Source organism: Pogona vitticeps, chromosome 5, assembly GCF_051106095.1.
Source record: "Pogona vitticeps strain Pit_001003342236 chromosome 5, PviZW2.1, whole genome shotgun sequence".
Taxonomy (NCBI): domain Eukaryota; kingdom Metazoa; phylum Chordata; class Lepidosauria; order Squamata; family Agamidae; genus Pogona; species Pogona vitticeps.
The window spans coordinates 110,534,339-110,557,130 of NC_135787.1; the positions used below are offsets into that span (position 1 = coordinate 110,534,339).

At 41.0% G+C, this 22,792-nt stretch overlaps 1 protein-coding gene across 2 annotated transcripts; it reads left to right on the forward strand.

Annotated features, from left to right (window-relative positions):
* Nucleotides 1-712: 712 nt before the first annotated feature.
* OPTN (optineurin) lies at nt 713-22,179 on the forward strand. Of its 2 annotated transcripts, none has more exons than XM_020797790.3 (14): nt 713-877; nt 2,592-2,763; nt 4,721-4,917; nt 6,168-6,335; nt 7,741-7,817; nt 9,181-9,318; nt 10,327-10,411; nt 11,503-11,618; nt 13,000-13,149; nt 14,266-14,359; nt 15,800-15,958; nt 16,818-16,948; nt 17,101-17,183; nt 20,123-22,179. In XM_020797790.3, exons 2-14 carry the CDS (start codon nt 2,601-2,603, stop codon nt 20,245-20,247), a joined length of 1,686 nt encoding a protein of 561 aa, XP_020653449.3. In that variant the 5' UTR covers nt 713-877; nt 2,592-2,600; the 3' UTR covers nt 20,248-22,179. The 2 variants fall into 2 exon arrangements, with proteins under 2 accessions (XP_020653449.3, XP_078250391.1); XM_078394265.1 differs by lacking the exon at nt 713-877 and adding an exon at nt 1,220-1,297.
* The last annotated feature ends 613 nt before the right edge of the window (nt 22,180-22,792 follow it).

Genomic DNA, 22,792 nt, shown 5'->3' on the forward strand with positions numbered 1-22,792 from the left:
AATTTAGGCCCAAGTCTTCTGAGCCTGGTATTCCATCCACAAGATCAGTTCCGGGTGGGAGGAAGCACCCACTCCATGTTTCTCCTAGAGTCCACCCCTAAGACAGCTACAACTGGAAGCAACAAAGCGCTAAATTCATTGCAGTACAAACGTCGGAAAGTATGTGCTGCAGTCCGGAAAGTTCACACTGCTGTAACGTCATCCTTAATTTTTAAGGTACACAGGATGCTTCCCCTGTTTCTATTGCAACAAAGTAACACAACTTCCCCTCTGGAAATGCTGACAAATAGGTGTGTATGCATGGGTTTGCGTAGCCAGTGTGGAGAATCCGTGCTCTTGGACTACAACTCCCATTGCTGCCTGGCTGTGCCGGCGAGGGCTGGTAGGAAGAGGAGTTAAGACAAGAAACAAGAGGGCTACAAGTCAGCCCTGTCCCTCAAGGAGAGGCAGGCATGATGGGTCCAGCAGCTGGTGACCTGCAAGGGAGTGCGGGGTGGATGTGGACACGCAGGTCGGGGGTGGCGAAGAGGGGCCTCCCGCCCCCGGGGTGACCGGTGCGCAGCAGGGAGGGAGGCGTCCCGCCGGGGCAAGTGTCATGATGTCACCCGAGGCTTCCCCCTTCTTTGCCCTGGCGGAAGGAAAACAAGGCCGTGACGACGCCTGGCGGTTCCCCGGGAAAAGAGGGCGGCGTGGCTTCCGTCAGCTGACTGGGGGCAAGGCGAGGGCCGGAGAAACTTCTCCCCCGTTACTTCTCGCTCGCCGCCGCCGCCGGGCGAAGGTCTGCCAGGGGCGGGGAAAGCGAAAGAGCAGCTGCCCTCTGCGCTCCTCCGGTGCTTTTACGGAAAGAAACGATCGGGTTGCAGTTGCTGCCGCCCCGGTAAGCGGAGGGCTTCAGTCGCCGAGCAGGGATCCTTTCCCCAGCCTTTACGCCCTTCCTTGCCTCCTCCTCCGGCGGCCCATCCCGTGCCTGTTTACACGGCAGCCCGTCCTCTTTTGAGTTCCGTGGGGCTTACTCCCGAGGAACATTGGGGGTCGGAGGGCGGGGCAGTCTTCGCGATAGGAAGCGTGTTGGGGGGCCGGGAAGGTGCCAGGAGGACCCAGCCGGGGCGGGACGGGGTGGGGTGGGGTGGGGGTGTAGGTGGGTTTAGGAAGCCCACGCTCTTGAGTTTTTGGGGAGACGAGGCGGGGGAAAGTCTCTTCCCGGCTTTCTTTCAGCCCACCCACCCCCCTTAGCCGCTCGTTGGGAAAACGAAAGTAAACTCGCCGCGGACTGAAAGGAATCTGGATCATGTTATGTGTATGTCTGTAGCCTGCCGGGATTAGAATGGACGCCGGATTAAACGGGGAGCGTTGTGGGTGTGGGGCAGACAGCCGCAAGAAGCGAAATCGGGCTCCCGTGTTGTGTCCGGGAGGGAAAGCCCGTCCTGCCTTCAAGAGGGACCCACTATCCACTTCTTAACGCATAGCAAGAAGTGCCGATAAGGCCCCAGTAGCTCTGGAGCCTTTCAGAGTTGTCCACCATAGCTGCTTTTAGCAGGTTACAGGGTCCTCAGAGCTGCTGAACTGACGCTGAGGAGATTTGGGTTCACATCCCCACTTGACCATAATCAAGGAGGGTGTGTGTGTGGCAATGGTAAAGCGCACGGACATCTCACACACCTCAAAACTGCTACCAGAAGTCAGAAACAACTTCTAAGACCAAGGAGCAGAAATCTAGCCCCCAGCCCCACCAGAAATCTAGCCCCCAGCAGAATGGCAAGAGGGTCTCCAGATGGATGGCTTGCCAACTGTTGCAGTTAATTCACACCCGAGCATGGGGCTGTGGAAAGATACCTTTAAATCCAGAGATTAAAAGCATTTAACTATCCTGTTAACAGTGACAGCTGTTCTCAGTCTTGCAGGGCAAGGCAAGTGTGTGACACTGACCTCTGTTGTTCACTGACCATGAGGAAGAAGAACAAGAGTGTGTCCATTCACCACACCACTGCAACTGAGACGATGACTAGCTGCCCTTCTCCCACAGAGCTGGAAGGAGTCATGCTTCTTGACTACAACTCCCAAGCAGAGTGACCATTAGCTGTGCTGGCTGAGGGATTCTGGAAGCTGTATCCCACTGCTCTGCCCTCCAGGGACTGCATGCATACTATTAGTCAGAAAAAACCTTGGGTGTGTAGTTGTGATGTAAATTTCTAGGGCTGTTCCATGCAATGAAGAATCCTGACCAAATTGTGACTCTTGGAGACAATTCAGTCTCATTAAATGTATACCTGTAAGAGAGCTATGGCTGGTGAGCATGCCAGAATTTGTGGAGTATGAACACCAAGTAATATACTTGAATCCCAGCTGCTCCATTGGGTGTGCAGGTAAGGGGGAAGGAAAATTGCCACATTGTTCTGACCGGTGAGTAGAGTCATTGATGAGTTGATAGATTTTTAAAATATTCTCTAATTATCACAAAGTTGATTGATCCAAAATAATAGTCCAAGTAATTTTTCTTCCACCCACCCCATGCATTCACAGTTTAAACAGCAATGGAAAGGTGTATTATGATATTTATTTATTTATTTCCTTTTACAATTTTTTTTGCAAAGTAACCAGTCATGTCCAAGAAGAGGCTGAATGGTCTTGCAAAAAATGGGCAGTGTAGTGAGACTGAGCTGGAAAATGGACCCACAAATCTGCCGTCTCCAGGGATCGAGACGTCCGTTGATGAAATGATGCAGCAGATGAAGGAGCTCATCACTGAGAACAATGAGCTTAAAGGTAAAAAGCTAACATTGCTTTTGCATTTTTGTCACAGTCCTGAGTTTGCTCAGGGATATAAATATGCATGAAGTCATCTTGCTACCACCTGGAATGCTTAGTTTACTCAAGCTTATTGCTCTGAATGTTGAACTTGTAGAATAAACCACCTGGGAGACCTGAACAGCAGGCTTTTGAAGCACCTGATCTGCTGCTCCCTCCTTTCTTTAGGTGTAAACAATCCGTGCTGGTCATTCACTTGTAAAGCATTATGTACATTACTGAGAGCAGGCAGAAAAACTTATGACTGCTGTGATATATTACAGAGCTTGGAAAAGTTGCTTTTTGGACTATAGCACCCCAATTCCCCCAGCCAGCCTGGCCATTGGGACATTCTGGCTGTTCTACTCCTTGTCTTGTTTGTGTTAGAAGCAATCCAGTGGTGCTGCTTAGAGTGGAAGGATCATCCGACAGAACACTGTTGTTGCTCGGGGCTATCTGCATGTGATTGTAGTCCTCACATTTTTCAGGGAGGCTCCTTCTGTGTCCCTCATTCTGGGGGTTGCAATCCAGAAACTAATTTTTTCCCATTGGAGCAGTGTAAAAGATGTTTGACTGCTGCCTGGTTTCTGATGGTATGATTTTTTTCCCAACATGGAAAGTTCTCCAGAAGTTTAGCTGGATAAATTCATATTGTCCAGCATGATTGGATGTAGCCTTCAAGTGAAATAATTTTTATTATGTTTTCCAAAGAACAGGATAGCAAATCAAAATTTCTGTCCTTGGCAAATGCTGGCACCATCCAATCCTGATCTGTTGGCTTCCCATTATGGTGAACACCATGCTTCTTCTTTGTACAGAAAGAGCTGGTTTTGCATACCATGGAAAAGTTACTTTTTTTACTACGCCTCCCAGAACTCCTCAGCCAACTGGTCATCCTGACTGGGGGTTTCTGGCAGTAGTAATCCAAAGCATAATGTTTCTAAACTATGCTCTTGTGTGGAATGTAATCTTCTCATGAGGCCACAAGAGTCAGTCATTTAAGGAGAGAGAATCATGCAAGCAAAAACACATGCATTTTGATAAGCCTGCTGACTGTAGTACTAGTTCCTGTTATTTCATGTTGTGACCTGTACTGAGTTGGATCTGGAGCTTCCTTTCCTCCAGTAGAAGGAGTTCAGTTCTGTTCATTGTAAAGTGGATTGTCTGTGTGTTGAAAAGTCAAATGAATGAGAATTTTTAATGATTGTAATCAGTCCAGCCTCTTGGGGAAGGTTTCAAGTGAAGGGTTTCGTATGGATCAGGGAGGCTGAATCAGGCCACTTGCTGCCTACAGGCCACATGGTACCTCTCTTGTATTACCCCCACCCCAGTATCAATGGCTGCTAATCCAAACAACTTGTGGCTAGTTTCCTCTGATAAGGAACTGACCAATGGGAAATCCTAAGTTTGATCAGTCAACAGTCATTTGTTTGCTTAAAACCACTGCGAAAGAGCAGTGCTTATTTGCTTAGTTTGCAGAATTATAAACCAATTAGTGTGCATTTATATAAGATGCTCACTCCTACTGTCACTGCAATAGATGGTACATAGTTCTCATTTGTTTTAGCACATGTTGCAAACATATGGTTATAGAAAATACACTTCTAACTTGTATGAGTCAGCTAACAAGGAAGAGAGTTTCTCAAAGCCTGACAGTAAAATATTGCCACTAATAAACCACTTCTAAGTATTCTCTACCTGGAAAACCCTGAAAAGGGTAATCATAAGTCAGAATTGACTTGACGACAAATGATTATTATTTTTAATAAGACTGTTTTATGCAGAGCCTTGTGTAGTGAACAGCACAAAACATTTAAAACAACAACTATGTCCTGTGTTTGCACCACAAGAAACAAAGATGATAATCAGATTCTGAGAGGAAAGGGGCTGTAATGTTTTGACTCACACTGATGCTGTATTTGTGCATTTCAAACAGAAGCCATGCGACAGCATAACCAAGCTATGAAAGATAGGTTTGAGGAGCTGTCTGCATGGAGAGAGAAGCTGAAAGAAGAGCGGGAGTTTTATGAGACAAAATTCAAGGAAGCGAGGCAATGCTTGGCCACCAAATGTGTTGAAAATGAAGCACTGAAAAAGGAGCTCCAAACTCTAGAAGAAAAAGGACAGACAAATGTAAATAAAATGTCTGTGTGTGTGTGTGTGTGAACAGAGTGTAGTTCTGCACCTCAAGAAAAGTTAGCTTTGCTTTTAAAAATAGGTTATGTATTGTCTGATGGAAGAACAAAAGCTATAGATGAGGTGAACAGATGGTTTTTAAATGCCATGATTCTTAGCCTTTTTAAATTCAGTGGAACTTGTTAATAAATGTATTAAGGATTGCACTGCATGGGCCCTATATATTTCAACAGTCTTTGCAATATGTCATACTAGAAATGTAGAAAATGTGTAAACATTGAGCAAGTAATGTTGGTTCTTTATTTTCTCCAAGGCTTGTGATTATTAAGTCATTGTGATACCCAGGGCCAGAGGGTTCCAGAGTTTCATTGGTTGAGAGCTCTCCCCTTTCAAAGGTTGATTTCACCCTTCGTTTCTGGATTTGAAATCCCAGCAATGGGTCCTGCTCTGTTACTAGGTGGAGTAGGGTGCCACACAGTAGAGCTGGCAAAGGGTTGCTTATTTAGTTTCCTCTCCCCCCCCCCCCCAAGCTATGGGGAAATGAGACAATTCTGCATTTTGGAGATTGATCAGAATTGGGCCAGCTCTGCCCTGCACTTTACCTGTAAAATGTTGTACCTGTACATATAAACATTCCTCAGATATTGTGACAACTAGTAGCCTCGTTGAGATGTCAGATTCCTGACTCTTGAGAGAAGCTACGCTTCTCTCTTTTTTCCCCCCACATTGTTCTGTTTGTGTCTTTCCACAGCATGAACTTCAGAGATTTTCTGCCTAGAAACAGCTGTGTTGCTTTCCAAAAACTCCACAGTAGTTAAATGGAAGGCTGTTGTAAAGTTTACAGATGGCAAAACATGTATTATACAATTTGGGCTTTTAGTTATTGTTTAATCCAGCCTGATTTTTCATGAACTTGTTTCTGCTGATCTTAGCAGAAATATGTAATAATAGCCTTATGCTTTATAGAGGATTGAGGCTGCATCCAAATTTTTACAGGTGCCACAGTGACAGAGGGAGTATTCTCATGTCAGAACACCACAGTGCTAATGGCTCTTTTCTCAGTCACCACTTCTTGTACTTTTAAGGATAGGCATACTGAGGAGAGTTCCATCTTAGTACACCAGATCAGCAAATGATAAACTAGGCAATTATTGGGGCAAAACATGGGATGTCCTTGACTGTCTATTTTTGGAGCTGCTGAGTGTGCTTGGGTCAACTCACCTTCCCTTGCTGATCACTTCTCCTAGGGAAACAGCATTCCTAAAAAAGAGATGGCACAAGAATTGGAGCAGCTGAGGACACAGGTGACCAAGCTCCAGGCAGAAAAGGCAGACCTAGTGGCCATAATTTCAGAGCTGCAGCTGAAGCTCAATAGTACCACTGCGGAAGACTCCTTCGTTGAGATCAGGATGCATGTAAGTTATTCTTCTACCACCACCACCCCGACAGACACACCATTAAAAAAGAGATGCTAATAATTGGACTTTCCCTTTAGGATATGTTCCTTGAGACCCTAACTGTAGAGAAGCTGTAAAATCTCCCATTAATACTAGGTTTTGTACCAGAACTGAGAAAATACTGTTCTGTTCTAAGGCACAGTTAGCATATAACCCAAAGGACTCAGTTTGAGGCCACCCCAGTATGTGGTCTGTAGATTCAAGGCTCTCCCCACAGTATTTGGGTTGCTGATGCCCCTTTGCTGCTTTATATAGGAAGAGAGACATTTGCCTCCCAGCCAGATGTGGTTTGTCTCTGATTCTCAGCACCCAGACTATTGGCTATGCTGGTTAGGGCTTATGGGAGTTGAAGTCTGACCTCTGGATTGCTAGAAGTTCCCCACTTGTGATTTATACACAGCCTTTGATTATAGCTCAGTCTACAACAGTAGCAAAGAATATGCCCAAAGTTAAAAAGCAGGATGCAGAGCAAGCCAACAGGAAACACCACAGATCTAGCAATAAGACATACAACAGATAAAATGCAAAACATTGCAGTACCTGGTTCATTAAAACATGATTTTATCTGGTGGTTAAAAGATAAGCCAGTGTCCTTGGGAGATCATAATAAAGCCATAACAGCTGGAAAAGCCTCCCCCCACTTGAAACTAGATTGGAAAGGGAAAACATAACTTTCTGAATCAAAGCATCTTGTAAAAGAGAAGGGATAAGAGGTCAATTCAATAGTACAGAGATTTCAGCCCGTATTTTGGCCCCATTTGCATCCTTTTCCATTTTTCTGGTACTATTCAAGTTACTTGGCTAGTCTAACACTTTGACAATTTGTCATTACTATTTAGGAAAGCTGATGTTTGTACAGACTAGTGGCAATATTTGAAAAATGGCTATTGTTAATATGGAAGACAATGGGTGAATGACCTAGTTTGTTTTCATTCTTGTTCTTAAATACTTGGTGTATATTTGTAGGTGACATTTAAAATAAGTGTAGTTTTCAAAGAAATAGCCGAGTTAGTCTGTGTAAGCATATCAGATCAAAAAACAAAAAAGAGAGAGAGACGTTAAGGTTCTGGCACCTTAAAGAGTAAGGCACTTTTTTTAGCTTTCATGGATCAAGTCCATGAAAGCTCATACTAAAATATAGTGCCTTCCTCTTTAAGGTCATATCTGAAGAAATGGGCTTGATCCATGAAAGCTAATATTAAAATATAGCACCTTGGTCTTTAAGGTGCCATGAAGTTTTCCTCTCTTGTTCTTCTTTGTTTTAGTTTTGGTTTTTTGTCTGATGTTATTTAAAATAAATTATTTAATTTAGCTAAATGCACATGTAACTATCCACATTGCTTGTTCTTCCATTTTTCCACAGGAAGGAGAAGTAAATGTTGCTTTAAAAGAACATCAAAATCTTAGTGGCAAAAAAACTGGTGACTCAGCTACTTATGCGTAAGGAAAACCCTTTAATATGGCCCAAAACTATTTTTTGGTTTAGTTTGGCTTGTTTATTTGATTTTGAACTGCCCTTTCTGGTGAATTTTTCTCTGCTAAGTAAACATGAGTTTTAAAAAAAGAGGAAAACATTAAATAGACATCTGACATGGTCATGTTTGGAATATTGCCTAGGATATTTTTCTGTTGTAAGGCAGATGGCCCTATCTAAAAAGGGATGTTAGATAGATAGGACAGGCGGAAATGGTGTGAAAAAAGGGCAAGGAGTGCTACAATCACCTGAGTGTCAATAAACTTGTTTGAAAATAACAGGCCCACCTTCTGAACAACTGTGCATTGGATTTTAAAAGATCAGAAGGATGGGACTCTCTTCTGCATGAGATCACAAGACAGAACAAGCTTATATTCTCCATCTCCAGGAACTGGGACCCAAACCCAGAGGGTTCAAATTATAGGAAAGGAGATTTCAGCTAAATGTTAGAAAGAAGTTTCTGACGGTAATAGCTGTCTGACAACGAAAATTTATGTATTTGAACTTTATCTGAAAGTGGCTCACAGCATGGTTGAAAGGGAGTAAAGACAGATACAATGAAAAGTAGATAGAAACTTGCAGTGTTTCTGTGAAGCACCATTCAATTAAAATATTAAAGCACTACTAAAATTCATAAGTTAAAAAAAAGTATTGGTCCAGTGTCTTAAAATTTTAATTCCAAACCGGTTTCAAACATTAGTCTCTCTTGAGGGGGGAAAACAACTTCCTACAGTACCAGGTTAAGCCAGTATAACTGTTAAAGTAAGTGCTAAGTTAGTAACTGTTAGAGTAACTGATGCTAGTAATGTGTTGGAAATAGCTGTTTTATCTACTAGGAAATTATTTTGGGCTTTATGATCTTTCTCTCTCAGTGCTGGAACCCAAGGTTACGTAGTTAGGTTAAACTATTGGACTAGAATGCAGGAGACCTGGGTTCAAATCCCTGTCCGTGAAAGTCACTTAGAGATCTTGGACCCATCACTTTCTCTTTCAGTCTGACCTGCCTCGACAGAGTTGTTGTGAGGACAGAGTGGGGAAGAGGAGGGTCAAACTCACTGCCTTGAGCTTACAGGAGGAAAGGCAGGATATAAATGTAAAAAGGATAACTTGGTGGGCTGGAGGTGGAGGACGTGCGAAAAGTCATATATCCCAAGATGCATATTCAGCATAATGGAGTTCATTGTTGTGCTGGTGGGTTCTCAGCTACAAAAGTAGACAACTTTCTCGGGGTTCTGATTATGCTTGGTCCTCACTGGCCTGTGTCTACGATTCCCCTTATGGGTGTCTTTCCGCCCTTCTAATTTTTTTTTTTTTAATGATTCTGTAAAGGAGGAGCAGATCTGTGGATGAAACAAAAAAATATTTGGAAACTGAAGAATTAACGGTCAGCCAGTTGCTTCATTCTCTCAGGAGCGAGACTCAGAGGAGGGAAGCATTAGAAAAGGAGGTGCAGGAACTTAAGGACAGGTACTGACAATTTATAGTTGTTACTCTTTCTCTTTGAATCTCTTTGTGGAATCCACTGCCCAGAGAAGCCAGATTGGCCCCCTTCCTTATGTCCTTCCACTGTCAGGAAATGATCTTCCTTTTCAGAGAGGTTTTTAAGCAATAAATGGGGATTTAGAGAAAGCTTTGGTTTTGAAATTTAGATGTTTTTAAATGTTTTTAAAAGTGTTTTTAAAATGGTTTTTAATCTTGACCAACGTTTAATTGTTTTTTTAATATATTGTTTTGTATGGTATTTTTAGCTTGCCATTATTGCATGATTTTAATTGGTGTGAACTGCCCTGGGTTCTCTATGGGGAGAAAGAAGACAGACAGATAGATAAGAAAGATCTTTCAGTAAGGTTCCAAAGACCTGTACTTAAAACAGTGTTTAACAACAGAGCTTGTAGGGCTTTATTTTCCTTAAGTAACCAACCATTAGCATGACGTGGGGGAATCCGGAAATAACTTTTCCAGGCCCTGATTCAGCATTCATTGTTGTGTGTGCTGAAAGGGATTCGCTGTACAATCTCGTTTTTTGCATTCTCTAGTAACCTAAATTGCATTTTGATTTTAACAATTGCCATTTCAAAGCTTGAAAAGGGGGTTTCATTTAGCAGTAAACGTTTTTGTGACATAAGGTTTTTCTGGCCATCAAGCAAAGATTCCACTAGGGATCACTTGCAGTGATTCACCAATGCCTTCCCATCCACTTCTCTCTCTCTCTCAAGTTGTGCTCTGAAATCCCTCTGAGTGTCCAGGGAGCTGTGCTGAATGGGGCATGTCTTGGCTTACAGAAAATCAGGCAAGAATACCTTCACTAAGCAGTCTCTTGTGCCACAGCCCACCCTGTTTGGCAGAGTTCCTGATCTTAGGAAGAGTTATTTCCAGAGGCTATTTAGCTAGAAAGAGGTGCACCCCACTTCATACATTGTTCTTTGGATCTGACCCAAGATGTTTAAATTGAAATGGGATTCTTTCATTTTTCAGAGTGTTGGGGATGGAAAATAAAGCAGAGGAGAGAGGCACTCAGACGGAACTTGAAAAAGAAGAAGAAAAAGGGAAAGCAGAAAGTGTAAGTATCACTTATTTATGCATGCTCCTTGTCAAATATGCCCACTCATAGCTTTTGATGAGACTCTTCCCATTGTGAGTCTGGAACACTTTTAACTTGATGGGCAGAATGGACTTCCTTCAGCTTCTCATGCATCCACTTGCATACATCCTGCCTCTTAATGTGAGGCCTGATCTCAAGCATTGTGTCTCAGAACGGCTCAATTGTGACATTCGGAGTGATGCTGTAGCCCTGCTTTTGTGAAAGCTGGTAGGCAGAGTGAAATGGCCTCAGTTGGCACCAACAGATGGCACCACCTCTTAAGCAATGGTCCAGTTGTTCTGGTCTTACCCATATAGACACGGAATAAAGAGGCAAGGGGAGCCAGCTCGGGTCACTTGTAGGTCAGGAATGGAAAAGGAAAAGCAGCTCTCCTTTGTCATTCCAACCTGGGCTTGGCGCTGCCATGATCCACAGATGTTTGTAAGTCATGTGGTTGCCAGTGCTGGGCATCTGAAGTACAAAGTCATAAAATGGAGGATATCCTAATTACCCCTGCCCCCAAGCATGTAAAAGAGAAGGAAAATGAGTTAAATAATAGTGTCCAGATAAAGGTGGCTAAAGATACTTTATTTAAAGTACTTATAGATTGCTTCACATCACAAAATGTTGTCCAATATATAAATTTACAATATATATCCACAACAAAAAAATTTAAGTAGTAATTCCGGCACTGGAAAAAAACTCTGTGATTCCCCCTTTCCTTGTTGGCGCCCTAAGCATGTGCTTATTTTGCTTAATGGTTAATCTGGGGCTGGTTGCAGGTTGGAGACTGTTAGCCCTTCCCTCCTCCCCCAACAACACCCCACCCTCCAGAAAGGCCTCCTGTGTTTGGAAAAGAGGAAGAAGAGGAAATCCACTTTCTCCAGCCACGGATCAGAGATAAAGGGAGGAGGAGGCTGGCAGGCCAGGGCTCCCTGTTCTTGATCTAGAGGCAGACATTCCTGAACTCTGTGTTAGTATTGACATGCTTTTCTTGTTTTCACCATTCAGTGGAACAGTGTGAAAGTGCTCTGTTTTTATCAGATGGTTTTTAATTATGTTTGTTGCAGGTTGGCGATGAGGTAGAAACTCTAAACCTGCAAGTATCTGCTCTGTTCAAAGAACTTCAGGAGACACATGCCAAATTAAAAGAGGCAGAGTTGATCCAGAAGAAGCTGCAAGAAAAGTAAGGGGCTTCTTTAAATTCATCAGGGATGGACCTGTTGGGATGCAGCTGGTTGTTAAAGAAGACACCATCTTTTTCCAATCTAGTGTTCTTGAAACATTGCCCTCCTTCTGCCAGCTACTTGACATGCAGTTGGCTGCTGGTGATTCTTCAATACTACTGCTCTATCCTATTTGTCTCCTTTCCTTAAGTACTCCATGTTTTTGTCCCAGTGGGTCCTGCTTCCTCTCTCCAGCTGGGATCCAGAGTTTATTTTAACTTTATGCAAAGCTGGGATGATTCATTTTTAGAGACTTCAAGTTTGAGAATCCTCCATGAATCCAGTGGCCAGAGCAGTTCTAAGACTTTCAGACAAAAAAAGTACTGTATATTTTTCCAATGTACAGCTGATATCTCATTATCAGCTATAGTTTTCAGGATTACGTATACTGTGTTTAACCATGAGTTGAAAGGTACATATTTTTTACTAACCAGCAAAAATAGTAAAAACATCTTTCAATGTATACAGAATCCCTTTCCTTTCCACCAAGCAGGTAACAGCCTGTCCTCTTTATAGAATTAAGGAGTCAAGCTAAGAGGCATCAGGCTAAAAGGCTACTCTCTCTTGAAAAGCTAAACACTGGCCTTTCTTTGCCAAAGAAATCCAACTCAGATTGGCCTTCCTCTGCAGTTTGATTAAAGGGTCCCCAGAACTTGTGGTCAGAGAGGTAGTTGGAAGGAGTTCAGGGTGATGTGTGGGACTGCATCTGCCACAGAATCCTGAAGGGATGGTAATGGAGAATGTAGGGGCAGTTGTAAGAACATACTGCATAGAGCAGTGGTTCCCAACTTTGGGTCCACAGGTTTTCATGGATTAAAACTTACAGAAGCCTTCACCACTAGCTATGCTGGCTAGGATTTCTGGTAGTCCAAGAACATCTGGGGATCCAGGGCTGGGAACTACTGGCATAGAGGAAGTATCTGTCCACATGGAAAAAGAAGGAAACAACTTAGTATTGCCTGCAAGAATCTAAAACCTGTTATATTGACCCCTTCCTACAAAACCAGATGTGCTGTATTTCCTGAAAGGGAAAAGAGAAGAAATTCACCAGTAGCAAGTAAGATGACTTTCAAAAATTTATTGCAGATTTTTCTCATTAGTTCCTCTAATGAATGCCTCATTTCCTGAGTATTCTTGCTTCCTAAGACTGCAGACTTCTGGCAGTTCAGAATAGAATTCCCAGGATACTATAATGTCATACTTAGCATGCAGAAGTTTATCCACAATGAGTGCAATTATTGCATAAATTGTGAAACGGCCCTGAAGCATTTAGAAGCCTGTGTTCTATGACATATTAAGTATTTGTAAAAAGATACACATTCTGTTTCCTCTGTTTTTGAGATGCCAGGTTCATGAAAGACAACTTTGTGCACAAGCTGGTGATTTGGATGAGAAACAACAGCTGTTGTACACCATCAAGAAGCTGGAACTTCAGGTGGAAAGCATGCAGTCTGAGATTAAGCTGGAGCAAGCCAAAACAAACGATGAGAAGTGAGTATGGCCTGGTGAGGACAGTGAGCCTTGGATCTCCATTTATGACTGGGACAATACATATTCTCTTTTATCCTCTTGGTTGGCCCTACTGATAATGGAAATGGAATGTCCAGAAAGGAATATAGAGAGGATCCAAAATCCGTTTCTGGTCAGTCATATAAACGTCCACAGTGGACGTTTTGTAGTTATTCACTGTGTGTTAGAGCAGTGGTTCTTAACCTTTTTGAAAGAAACGCCCCCTTGAGCCATTGAGGAAGTTATCATCGCCCCCCTCCCCGCGGTGATGATTTATTTATTTATTTATTTATTTATTTATTTATTTATTTATTTATTTATTTATTTATTTATTTATTTATTTATTTAAGACACTTAAATCCAATGACCCCTGAAAACAAAATTAAATTCCAAGAAAATGAAATGCCCCCCAAAAAGTAACATTTAATGATTTAGTTGCAAGTGAATTTTAAGACGCAAAAAGAAATATAAAAAGGGCATAAAAACAAATGCAGGAACTAAAAATTTCAAGACAAAAAGTCTGAAACTAAATTAAAATTGGAGGAAAATATGTATTCATGCACACTGTAAAAAGGCTGCAGCCATCTTCACAGGTTTAGCTTGCTCCAGCGCCCCCCTACCGCCCCCCTTCTGCTCCAGCGCCCCCACGCCGCCCCTTTTCATTCTACCGCCCCCCTGAAAAATGAAATCGCCCCCTGGGGGGCATTATCGCCCACGTTAAGAACCACTGTGTTAGAGTGCCTTCATGCATTCTGTTTTCTTAATTATGTATCCAACATTAGTATATAAAAATGTGAATATGAAACACTGTTGCAGTTACTGGAGAACAAGAATTGCCTGTGGTCCCTGGTTGAATATTCTGTTACAAGTCCATATCTTTTGGGATTCCATGTACAAAAGCTTTCTTTGAAAATGTGTGCCATGTGTTCATCTTAGGCATGCCATGGATAAATTTTGAGGGAATTAAGCTATTGGCAGAAAGTGGACATGAACATGGTAAAATAATTCCTTTATAGAAAACAAAGGTTTTTTAAATTTCTTCTCCTTCTTCTTCTTCTTCTCTCTCTCTCTCTCTCTCTCTCTCTCTTTTGACAACAGAGTCAAATTTAATAAGCTGCAGGATGCATATAGCAAGCTTCTACCAGAAATGAACAATGCAATGCAAACAATTGAAGAATTGAAAGATAAAGAGGTAAGCTTTGCTCTGGAAAAGGCTGCTAGTAAAATGTCATGGAAGGAACATTTGCAAAACATGGTAAGATTTTTATCATTGATTTTTAAGTGATTTTTCAGCTGTACCTTGTATTGTGAAGAGTTAAAATACATATGTATTTTAGCACAGTGTGGCCACCTCAGTAACTTGTAATCCAATCCCAACATGTTTACTTGACAAGATGCACAGGATAGCAGTCTTAACATCCTTAACAGATAACCAAGTTTTTCAGTACGCTTTTTAACATAGAGGACTCTCATTTTTTTTCTACCTGCAAGCAGGTTTTATATGCATAGCTGTATTTGTCAGTCTGATCAGACATGTATGCGGGGAGAGAGAGAGTTTTATATATAGTGTAATATTGTATATATACAGTGGTGCCCCGCAGAACGAGCGATTCATTTAACGACGAATCCGCATAGCGATGTGTTTTTTGCGATCACAAAAGCAATCGCATTGCGATGTTTCTAATGGTAAAACATTGCTTTGCGATGATCGGTAAGCATTTTGCTTACCGATTTTCACATAGCGATGTTTTATTTAACAGCTAATTGGTGGTTCCAAAATGGCCGCTGGGTAAAGAAAATGGCTGCCCACTGTGTTTTGGCGCCCTTTCCTCACTTACCGGGCAGCGAAAATGGCGGTCGCATGGAGGATTTCCACATAACGCTGAGTTTTTTGCCCATAGGAACGCATTAAACGTGTTTTAATGCGTTCCTATGGGCTTTTTTGCCCCGCATGGCGAACACATAGCGACGATTTTTTCTGAACAGATTATCGTCGCTATGCGGGGCACCACTGTATATATACATATGTATGTATTCATATATATTTTTATATGCATATACACAATATATTTGTCTCTCTCACTCTCAAAGGCATTTTATTTTGTATTTATTTTAGAAATGAATGAACACTGTTGGTTTCCATTACTTTGGTTATCCATTTATAGTGCAGTGGTTACTGGTTACATATCATGCTATGCTGGAACAGATGTTTCATTGAAATCTCCTTTATAATTTAGCATGAAGTATTTAATCATGTTGTGCAACAGCTATAGTAGTTGGTCCAAGTGATTTAGCTAGTTCTCTTCTTCAGCTCCCTTGTACCCTTTGCCAAGGGTGGGGCTGGGGAGCTCACAGCTATCCTGATGTTCTTGGGATGCAACTTTCACCAGGCCTGGCAGCATAGCTAGCTATGAGGGAATAATAGAAATTTAACTCTCCCCAGGTATGACATTATGTATCTTGTGTTCAATATTCTTATGATTTTAGGGAAGTATTTAGGATTTCATTGCTGAATTTGATTTTATTATTTTATTTCAATCCATTATGCTTTGCCTAAAGAATTTATTTGATGAGGTGACTCATTATTTTTAAAATTATGATTACTCTGTTTCCCTTGTTCAACCTCCTATAGGCTGGAAAAGTTGATAAGGCAGTGGTGGAAGAATTAATTCATAAGCTGGACCTAGCAGAGAAAGCCCTGGCTGCCAAACAGCTCCAGATGGACGAAATGAAGCAGACTGTCGCCAAGCAGGAGGAAGAACTTGAGACCGTGTCTATCCTCCGAGCTCAGGTACGGCTACCTGTCAACATATACCAGTTTATACCAGTTCAGGACTTGAAAGAACTGCCTAATAACTCTCTGTCTGTAGAGGTTCATTAGGGGAGTCAGGGAAGGTGAGGAGAGCATACTAAGACTGCAATCTTATAAACACTGTATGCTTACACTGAAAGTTGAAAGAAGACAACTCTAAACAGTAAGCAAAATTTTGTTTTCCTGGCACAGAAAAGTGCAGGAGGCAAGAGAAGGGCCACCCTTTTATGGGAGTCACAAGCCAGCGTTTATAATATTGACAGTCATTTCCTGCATGTCTTTTTTTCCCCATCTCCAGTATTTTCTTCTTTCATTTTCTCTTTGTGGGGTTTCCAGATTTCCCTCTAAAGGGAAGTAACAGTCCTACATGGTGCAAAGTTTTAGAAGAGGGAATTTCATGTGCTGCTTTAGTACTGTATTTTAAAAACAAATGGGAAACCTGAGCTGTATCCAGTGCCAGAGTAAAAACATAAGTTTGGTTTACTCTTGTCTTAGTTAATGGTGCCATGCTACTGAGACATTTAGCAAATAAAGTTGCAGTGGAGATCTGTTGAAATGAATGGAAATGACATTAATTACAACCAGCAGACTCAAGCAAGAAACATCTCTGGCACCTTATATTAGAAGAGTTGTTGTCCTCCCTTCTTTTCTTTCAAATGGCACTAGGTTGTATCTTGTGCCAGAATCTTGACCTCTGAGCCATGGACTGGTGGAGGAAGATTGCCACCAAACGAATATGCACCGTTCATTGTAGAGAATTGGGATGTTTATGACAAGAGGTTTGGAATTGTCTTTTTAATGTTATGGTTTGATGTTCCTTTTTTGCTTTCCCGATCAGATGGAGGTGTACTGTTCTGACTTCCATGCTGAAAGAGCAGCGCGAGAGAAGATCCATGAGGAAAAAGAGCAGTTAGCTGTGCAGGTAGCTTATCTGCTGTCAGAGAAGGAGGACCATGGACAGCCTGGCAGGTGAGAAACAGGCAAAAAAGGGTTTTGGGGAGCCATTTAATGGAGGGAAGAGGGGACAGTGTGTTGTACCTTTTCCTGTCAGGGGGCATTTCTCTTGGTATTCCGTTCTCTTAGTGAGGAATGAGAGCATGTTGTTCTCTCTCTTCTTTCAGGAATTCACTGGCTGAAATGCAGAGTCGTCATGCCACTAGACTGCCATCAAATCTGGATAACTTATCACACTTTTCCCAAGGAGGTAAGATTAAAAGAGAAAAAATTAGAAATTTAGCATAAACAAAATTGATTCATATATAAAACTGAGACATGGTTCACTGAAATCTTCTCATTGGTAAGTGCCCCATTTTGACAGCTGTGGGGTGACTGCAGGTGATGGGCTGCTGTGCCAACCTGCACAGGTCCAAGGGATTGATATGGGAATTACTGGACATGTACCAAAAAGGTAAAGGTTTCCCCTGACAATTTGTCCAGTCGTGTCCGACTCTAGGGGGTGGTGCTCATCTCCGTTTCCAACCCATAGAGCCAGCGTTTGTCCGAAGACTAATCTTCCGTGGTCACATGGCCAGTGCGGCTAGACACGGAACGCTGTTACCTTCCCACCGTGGTGCCTTATATTCCCTACTATTTATTATATAGATGGTGGCCATAATATATTACTGTACATATAACTTACTTTGTTACTAATTCAGATGTTTTCATGTAGTTACATGCTAGATCAAGAGATGGAGGCAACGTGGGAGTGGCATTTTTGATTTGGCTTTTAATAGATTTAATAGCTAACCTTTAATTTATTAAGTTGTATATAGATTGCTGTACAGAAAAAGATGCATGCGAACTGATATACTGTAACTGGAAGTTATATAGCCACAAAATACAGAAGAAAAAATGGCATTCGAAAGCTGTAAAAATACAGAGGACAAAATGAACTCCTTTTAAAAGCCCAGACAAAAAGCCACCGATATACATCTACGTTTGGGGGGGGGGGTCACGTGTGTTTCTGTGGAGAGTTTTGCTTCACCAAAGGAGTGTCATAACAGATAGGTTTCATTCCCTGTGTGCTGCCTTTCTTGTAGACATACAGTTTCTACCCTACAAGTGGAGACGGCGGCAAAGATTGAACTTTTTTGGCCCTACTTTATTTTCTGCACAACAATTATCATTCTTTGGAGACACAATCAGTTTTCAGAAGTGAAGCATCAATGGGCAAAATCTTGTTGGTGTAACTTTGCATCGCCATAACCCATATTGGGCACCAGAAACATTTCATTTCAACTCCTAGGAAGTTTTTTATCCCCTCGCCCCATTTCAGGTTCAGAGGCTCCTTAGGGCTCCCTTTTGCTTTGAGATGGGAGTTGGGAAGCCTTTAATAATAAACAATCACCACCAGGTCTCCTCTCGCAATCCTAATCCTGGGGTTGGTGCTCCTGCTATGATTTCTGGCTATTAAAGGCTTCCTTGCCCTTCCCAAGACTCCCAAAAGTTTCCCCAGGGCAAGATGAAGTCCTACATAGCCTTGGAACCTGGGCAGAAGGGATAAGAAACTTTCCAGAAGTTTAAATGAAATGTTTTTGGTGCCTAACATGATTACACCAGCACAAAGTTGCACAACAGGATTTTGCTCAAGTTTCTTTATGTATTTATTTAATTTATTTATTTGATTTATATCCCGCCCATCTAGTATATTTATACCACTCTGAGGTTGGCTACCATCTTGCAGTATGGTTTGTTCTCTATTAAGGCCCAGGCAGCCTCTCGTCAGATCAGAGAACTGAAGCCTAACCCTCCGTAAGAACCCAACAGAACTTTATAGACCTGCAAGGGGGGGGGGGGGGAATCAGAAGCCTGTGACTGTCACAGCTGACATTAACCCCAAAAAAGTTAACTCCAGAATGACACCAAACAAATCATTAACAATCATATCAAAATTCATCTGGATATCTATGTATAAGTCTTTTCACTGTTGCGATAGTTCCAGGCAACATCACCTTGTCTAATTCTACAGGCTTTATTTGTGTACATTCCTTCTATGCACCATATGCCCAAAATACTTCAAAAGGTTAGAACATATCCAAAAATCTTACAACTATGGGGGGAAATTGTAGGCACAAATACTTTTTAAAAAAATGTATCCAGAATACAGGAACATAAAAGATACAAGTACCAAAAATAATGTGGTAGTTACATTCTAAAAATGTAAAGAATTTATTACTTACAAAAGCAAAGTTGGAACCACAGACAATCTATCTCTTAAAGTACTGAAGCTCTTAAAAGTAAAAAGCATCATAACCTTAAGTAGTCTTTTAGCCTTAAAGCATATTAAAAATTCCAAAGTTGTTATAAGTAACAATATATTAAAGAAAATAACTTTCTGATCCTCTAAGTATATTATTATTACACATAAAACCACAGGAAACTTTAAACTTTGAGTGCTCACCCAGCCAGTCTAGTTTTAATTGACAGAGAGAAATCCATGTTGTTGTTTGATTTCTGCTGCCTGAAGTGGCATGGGATTGCAATGATGTGGTGAATAAATTCACGTTTCTTCCTGTGTGTCTTCTTTCCCCACATTTGTAACTCTTTAAATTGTTTTCACCTCCACTCTTACAGTAAACAGACTTATCTGAAGGTCTTGGAAATCCAAATGCTTAGAGGTCCAACAATAATTTTTCAATAGGAAAATGTATTGTTGTTGCATATTGCATATTACAACGCCAATGGTTTCTTGTCTACAATCTGGCAAACTGCCATTATGCTGATCACGTTATTGTTCTGACTTGCCATTTTTGCAGAATTTGTGTAAACATAGTGCTGTAACATCAAAGATTTGAAAACGCTGAATCCTACAAAAGCAGAATACTGCAGTACAAAGACACTGAAACTACAAAAAAGTGCAAAGTATCAGACTTGCATATATTATCTCTACTGTGTATTTCCAAGCCATAACCAAAACATCATTTAGCTGCTAAGAATGTTTATGATTCATTGACCTTGCTCAAATAGAACTGGCTGCTTGTTTTGAGTAACTATAGTAAACTATTTTTTCCAAACCTTAATTTTAAAAGCAGTTTCATTTTCAGGGCAACTATTTCTGCACTCCCTCAATTTAACATCTTATACCCACAAAATTTCAAATATTGACACTGTGATGTTACTCATCAAATAAATCTTTCTTTACAGGAACAGAAAATCAGGATTGGCAACTACAACAGAGGAATCTCCCAGTTCATTCTTGCCCAAAGTGTGGAATGATTCTTCCAGATATAGACACACTTCAGATTCATGTAATGGACTGCATTATCTAAGCTTTGTCCTAAAAATTGCTCATAAATGAAAACAGCACTTTCTAAGCAAATTTGTCAATTCCTACTTTCTTCTGGAGAGCCTGGTCTTTGGTTTTTAATTGCCCTTTCTTCTACTGATTTCAGTGGGAATTGTTAGTTTTTAGTTATACTTAATGGAAACATGCTATAGCAAAGGATGGCTTGAGGGGGAAAAGTGGTTATCAAATTCTTTTTTCAGGGGCTGAAACATAGAAGGCCAAAACTGATAAACTGAAATGACGTGCTTTAAAAAGCAGTGATACTAAATGGTGTGCTATTGCTGGTGAAAGTTGAAAGGATGGGCAAATACTTCCGCAGTAGTTCATGTTAATTAACATGTTTTAACTTATATTTGCAGTTCAGTGGCACCTAAACCCACTGTATGTATTCATGGGCTTGTCTAATTTTAGTTGCATCCCATGGGATTGTGCATATGTTCTCATATGCTGTGGGTAAATGAATAAAACAGGATGTGGTCATTTCAATTAGAAAGGTGGATAAGGTCCTGAGGAATTTTCATATAGAATTCAGCTGTTCAGAGGTCCTGTTTACAAACTCCTATAAGAACTAGTTTTAGTTATATGCTAGGTGTAGCTGCACATAGTGTGGCAAAGCTGCTACGCATGGCTCTCCCTTTTCAAAAAGGTGGGAGCTATCCGGTGGTAGCCTGTATAGGCTTTCATTAATACCTGTAGATCTGAGTGGAATCGAGAAACAAAACTGTGATGAAACATCAAAGAACCAAAATGTATTACAGTGGTGTGTTGCAAGACGAAAATAATTCATTCCGTGAGTAGCGCTGTCGTACGAAATTTTTGTCGTGTGAAAAGCAGTTTTGCAATGCATTCCTATGGAAACCTCGCAAGACGAAAATAATTCATTTGTCTTGCGAGGCATTGGTCTTGTGAAAAACATTCATCTTGCGAAGCACGGCCATAGAAGAAGCCATCTTGCGAGGCACCACAGCGATCGCAAAAACCATTTGTCTTGTGGGTTTTTTGTCCCGCGAGGTGTTCATCTTGCGAGGCACCACTGTACTGACTTCACTTATGGTTTTGGCTAATTTAACATACATTTGATTGATTAAGGAACTACTAAAATATATTAATGCTTGAAATAAAAAAAAAATTATTCTTTTCCCAAAGGCACTTTAAAGATAAATGGTTCTCAGAGTCTTATGGATTTCACTGTGTAATCAAAATATTAAGACTGAATTAATAGATTCTATAGTATCTATCTTTGTTGGTACGTTGTTTCACACTGGCTTTTTAAGTGTTTTTTTTTTTAATCAACTGAACTTACTGATCTTGAAAAGATATTTCATGATATGAACCAACTAAGTTGTTAACTGCACAAAAAAATAAAACTATAGTATTATCCCTTTTATTGGTAATTAAATTTGGCATTCAGAACACTGAAAGGGGCTACCCATACAAAGCTATCCAAAATCCTGATTGCCCAGGGTTCTTGGTACATTAAATTAAATATAGTCCGAGTTCCTCTTCAGAATTTCCCTGTTTAATTTTTTTTTAATTCCCCTGCCAACAATGAGATGTTTGGTGAAGCTGGAGAGCATATCCCTGTGTACACTCCACAGTTACGATTTAGAACACATGAAGAGAACATTTAAGGGTGTTACTGTCAGTTTTGCACTTTCTTTGGTAGACTCATTTTGTAAAGAACATATTATCTGTGAAGATTCTCCATCATCCAGGTGAGGTTACCTGGAAGTTGAATCAAGGCAACTGGACTTCTTTCTTATTAGGTTGAAATGTTTCGCTACTCATCCAAGTAGCTTCTTCAGTTATACATTCAGTTATATATTCAGAGTGAGCTTGGTAGCCAGATGGGCGGTATAAAACCAAATAAATATGTAAATAAGTAAATAAATAAATGAATACTGTTATATGTTCAGCCTTTCAGTTTCTTTCTTGCATGACATTAAGTAAGACTGTAACTAAACATTACAAACACGTGATCAAAACCCAGATACAGTATCTACTTCAGTTTCAAATATGATCGGGGGGGTGATTTTCAGCACAGAAGTAGCAGAGCAAGATAATAGATGCCTACTCTCTTACTTCCTCCTTTCCTGCTGCTTCTGCTACCTTTTCACACACTTTGCTGCTTACTTTCAACACACATATACTTTATTTGTTTAATATTTCTCTACTTTTTGGAAGAGGCCTTCATGAAGCATTTTATTTAACAAATATCCTAAAAGCATAAGCCAACAAGATTAGAAATGCAAAAAAAAAAATAGTGTGAAAGAATTTTGTTGCTTGCCTTCACAGGCATGATGGAGACTGAAGCTAGCACCAGTTGTAAATTTTGGACTGCGGCATTCTTCTTAGACGGGGAACTGTAGTAGTCTTGTCTCTTTCCTCTATAGGGTATTTGATGCCTGAAATGCATTTCCATCATACTCTGGTTTCTCTTCAGATCGTATAAATCTTTCGCCTTTTTTACTGTAGTAGTCTAATCTAGAGGTAACCAGTGTGTGGGTAACAGACTGGGTTTTGTCTTT